This window comes from Polypterus senegalus, chromosome 3, assembly GCF_016835505.1.
Source record: "Polypterus senegalus isolate Bchr_013 chromosome 3, ASM1683550v1, whole genome shotgun sequence".
Lineage (NCBI taxonomy): Eukaryota > Metazoa > Chordata > Cladistia > Polypteriformes > Polypteridae > Polypterus > Polypterus senegalus.
Window position 1 is genome coordinate 173497175 of NC_053156.1, and position 4778 is coordinate 173501952.

Consider the following 4778-nt stretch of genomic DNA (forward strand, 5'->3'; position numbering starts at 1 on the left):
TTGTCGACTGTCTGAAGAGACATACAAGTATGAATTTCCTTGTACTGTGTACACATAATAATAAACTTGAGTTGACTTGGAGCCAGTCAGAGTTGCCATTTAACTTGCTGCACAAGTCAATAGGTATATGGCAGACAATGACCAGGCATGGGGTTCAAACCTAGACTGCTGGAATTGTGCAGTTGTAGTGCCAAGCAGTGAACCTCCATGTCACAGGTAGCAAGCATTTATCTATTGATAAAAAGAAATATAGAACATATAGACTTTGAAATGAACAAAAGTGTAACTTAATTTCTTTAATATTAAACATTAGTGAGGATGTGTAATGTGTTTTTAGTCGTGTTAATATGAGTGATCCAGTTTGATTTATTATTGTCAACAAGTACTACAAGAGCTACATCAGCATTTTTTTCACTTCATGAGTATGATATAATTCATGTACAAAGTGAATGCCCCTTCTTGTTGCTAAGACAACATAAATGTGTGACAATTGAAATTTTCTGAAGCTTGGCATTTACTCAGCACTCATAGAGAAGGATTGCATTTTCTGTTGAACCAGGAGGCTGTGTTACTTCCAGGAACTCTGCTTTGATTTCCACAAAACTGAAATCCCACATTGTCAATTATGCATTAAAACTGACATTCTTACAATTGACCTTGCCATTTATTTATGTATGTTCCTCTTTGTCCCTCTTTGTTCATTTAGTGATATACTTTTCTAAATATTAATGAACCTCTTGTATTTACTCCTTTAACAATGTCTTAGTAAAATATGTTATTTTATTTTAAAGTATAATGTACAGTACATCATTTTGGCCCAATATTTATGGGACTGCCTTCCATTTGGTTTGGGAAAGGCAGCGGTGGAAAATTCTATTAATATATTGTGCCAAATGCCCAGAGCACTAAGACAAAATTCATTAAGAACTTAAAAAATGGTTACATGACATATACAGTACATTTCCTTCAGTTGTCAAAAACTTGATTCAAACCTTAAGAGCCATGAGGCATAAGTAGTGTTACAGTTTTTCTTCGTATAGCTTTTTGAGTTTTAACAAATTACCTATGAATTAAAGCACAGCTCAAATCCACTATATTTAATAATCACACAGGATTTCATAGCAATATTTTATTAGTCATTGCAGTGATGTTTCCTAATTTTATAAAATATACAACGTAAGAAAATATCTACCTCAGAATTAATATATAAACCAAAAATATAGCTATATTTCAAATGATCTTGTGAACAAAATTCACTTAGATACAGAATGTATGGAGGTATTTCAAATTAATGCAAAAATATACATTTTTTACTTATATATACATGTAAGTGCCAGGAGACAAGACTGCAGACTGAGAATACCCCACATTTCATGAATATTCTCAAAAGCAGTCCACAAGTACTAAGAAAGGAATAGTTGTTTCATATATACCTACAATAGTTTGATTTTAAACAACTGATATATTGTCCATTGTACAGCCACACTTTTCTACTATCATATTGGGAAACTCAGCCACTTCAATTTCCGTGTATTCCCCTTTTTTCACAAGATACATCATTGGCAGTGGGGCACTTTCAACTACAGCACAAGTCCGTTCCCCGTAGCCATAATGTCGTAGGGGATTTCTTGGCTGTTTGCAGCCTCCTGCACATCGGAATGCCTGGTAACCAGCTGGCTCAATGATCCAATATTGGGTCCAAGTAAGTTCTCTGAAATTAATAAAGTATTCCTCCCGGCAGCAGATGTTGTTTTGTTTTGTGGTGGTTTGTGCACAGTCTCCACGGGAACTAAAACAAAAGTAATATATTGGTTTCTTTAGCAAATGATACAGAAGAAACACAAACAACAATCCATCCTTCCATTTTCTGAACTTGCTCTATTGTCATAGGTTTATAAGAAGTTAGGCACTATTCATGGGAACTAAAACAAAAGTAATATATTGGTTTCTTTAGCAAATGATACAGAAGAAACACAAACAATCCATCCTTCCATTTTCTGAACTTGCTCTATTGTCATAGGTTTATAAGAGGTTAGACACTATTTGGGCATAAGTGAGCACAAAGCAGGAAGCAGCCCTAAGTGTCTGCTAATTCTGGGCACTCTCATGCTAACTCCAGGTCAGTCAAGGTCAACAATTAAAATGTTATACACATGACCCCTGAAAACATGGGGAGAATGTGGCAGTGACCAGGCTGGCATTCAAGCCCATGTCATTGGTGCAGAAAAGCAGCAACTCTAAGCACTGTTTCATCATGCCATCTAGTAAACATTTATACAACAAGAATATTTATTTGTATATAATGATATAAAGGTTTTCGTTAAAAAAAAAAAAAATCAGAATTTCTGAAACATGAATTTTAATGCATACCCATATTCCTCTAGGTTAAGAGTGTAAAGCACCAGTTCTGGCTTCCCCAGTGTCCTGTCTGAGGGGTCTTGAGAGGTGAACCTGATGCATTTGGCCACTTCAGCTGCGTAGCTCCCAAGCCTCTCTCCTTCAATCCAGATCTCCAGATTCATTGGAGCTTTTCTGTTGGTCTTAAGCCAGTAGTGGACTGCTTGTGTCACATCAAAACTTTTCCATCCAGTTTCATGAATAGGCACTAACCTATAGTATCAAAAGAAATAATTCAGAAGACATCTTTTTTTTTTTTTTTACACTTGCATAGGATATTATTTGAACAAGCGTTTCAACATGCACTTTCCAAAACCACTTAAGTCACATTTACCTAGAATCCACCAGTGATGTCCGATTGGACCCATCTGCTTGTGTCTCAACCCAGTAGACGCTAACCCTGGCATTATTGACAGGGCGGTGATTCTTCTTATCAGGGCTTGGCAATTTTCTTGGAGCCTTTTTGAAAAGTTTCAGTTCAGCCATTGTCACTTCACTGTTGTCAGGTATCCTGGCTTCCATGTCAAAGACAAGTCTCTGTCTAGTTGTATCAGAATAAAGAATTTCTCCAGAGATATCTAAAATGAAGAAAAAGTACATTTACTTAATGAAAGTCAGGAAGTCTAGGCTGAAATGTAAATTACTGTCAGATGTTACTTTATCATTTAAACAGACAGATATGGTTTGCTAATGTGACACTTGTTTTTCATTGTGTCTGCCAAGCAACCTGACAGACTGTTGCTAATAGGTCTGCTGCCTGAATTCTCTGAAGCAATACACATCTTGAGATGCTCAGACATTTCCAGCTTAGTGCCTCAAATGCAAAGTAGTTCCTTAAATTGGATGAAGTATAACTATCAAAAATATTGTCTGATACCTTAAAACTATGAAATGTGGTATATTAATATATACCAGAATATTCCAACTAGTTTGCTTTAAAGAATTTTAAAAATTATTAACATCTATGGTTCTGAATATAATGAAAAAATATTTTATAGGTCAGACGATTCAACTCAAATCTTGACATTGGTTTGTCTGTATGTTCTGCTTAAACAGGCTAAACAGTTATTTATAAATATATTTTAAACAAAATTCAATTAGTAAAACAAAGAAAAAATCAATGTTTAAAAATGAGCATACCTGCATTTCCTGGAATTCCTCTTAAGATACCAGCAAGACTTGGCACTGATCTTCTCCTTCTCTCCTTGTGAAGATTCACCAAAGAGAGGTACTTATTCTTGATGTGAGCTGGAATAACAAGGTTCTCAACATCTCTTTTCTGAATGTTGGGTACTTCATCCATACCTAGCTTCTTCAACATGGCATTTTTCATATCTTCATGAGTAAATCCATGAACTTTCACAACAAGGAGGATGCACACCACCCAGAGAGACCAGCTACCCATGGTAAGTTGAAATCTTGACATCCTATTTTAAGCGCAACCCAAGCTGTGGGTTTGGGTTAATTCTCTTCACTTCTTGCCCAGAATGCTTGCAGTATGCAGCTCCTTTGGTCTTTTATACTCTTTGTGCCTTGGAGTGTCATCCCCTTCATAGACAAAGCTGTTCACACATGGCTTGAAGGGGAGGGAGTTACTTCAGAGACAAGGCATTGACTTCAAAGTCACAAACTGTTGTCACCTCCCAAGCTGCACTGCCATTGGGTTTTTCATATATATGCTTCAAACATAACATGTTAGATAATGAAACTACATGTTATACCATAAATATAAGCATTACTGACATGCAGACATAACAAAAGATATCTTGACTTTCTGTTACACAGCTAATTTAGTGATAATCCCTTTATCAATACTAGAATGGTTGCCTAGCTAATACACTAAGGAAACAAAAGAGTTGTTTTTATACACAGTTTGTCATTTGCATTTCAGTCTGTTTATAAGATTAGTAAGAGTAAGTAATTTGTTATCCTTTTGCAAAACTAAGATTACTTTAATGTTGCAGGTAAAGCTTTTTGCTGTATAATTACAGTGTAACAAAGTTTTAATTGCCCTCTGTAAGCAATGTGTGTGTTTCAACCTGGAATGTCAGCATATAATTGACGTTATAAACATCTTGTTTATCAATAATAAATGTAAAAAAAAAGTTAATTGCATCCAATCACAACATACAAGACACATTTGGTATATAGTTTATGCTTTAATTGCATGAGATCTGCTTTAAAGGAAGCTATGATTCTGAACTGGTTACAGTTGTTTTTACCGATAATTCATTCTGTCTTTTTACATTTTTCCCTATGTTCTTCCTTAAGGGGTTATGAAACGTAATTTTTTATAGCCAGTAACAGGTTATGCTGTCATGTGCTTCACTGGAATTATTGAATTTCAGAAAATCATTGGATAGCTGTATTAGCATCTCCAA

General features: G+C 35.3%; 1 protein-coding gene across 1 annotated transcript; it reads right to left on the reverse strand.

Annotated features, from left to right (window-relative positions):
* Positions 1 to 1292: 1292 nt before the first annotated feature.
* Positions 1293 to 3802, reverse strand: lft1 (lefty1). Its single transcript, XM_039749787.1, has 4 exons — positions 3538 to 3802; positions 2732 to 2975; positions 2371 to 2610; positions 1293 to 1789 (listed from the first exon to the last, which is right to left on the reverse strand). The coding sequence occupies exons 1-4, from the start codon at positions 3800 to 3802 to the stop codon at positions 1450 to 1452; spliced, it is 1089 nt and encodes a 362-aa protein (XP_039605721.1). The 3' UTR covers positions 1293 to 1449.
* Between the last annotated feature and the right edge of the window lie 976 nt (positions 3803 to 4778).

Excerpts from the sequence above, each read along its gene's own strand:
- lft1 (XM_039749787.1), bottom strand. The coding sequence starts at position 3,802 with ATGGGTAGCTGGTCTCTCTGGGTGGTGTGCATCCTCCTTGTTGTGAAA. Across the intron at positions 2,976-3,537 it reads AGGAATTCCAGGAAATGCAG|ATATCTCTGGAGAAATTCTT; the intron begins GTATGCTCATTT and ends TCTTCATTTTAG. Across the intron at positions 2,611-2,731 it reads ACATCACTGGTGGATTCTAG|GTTAGTGCCTATTCATGAAA; the intron begins GTAAATGTGACT and ends TTGATACTATAG.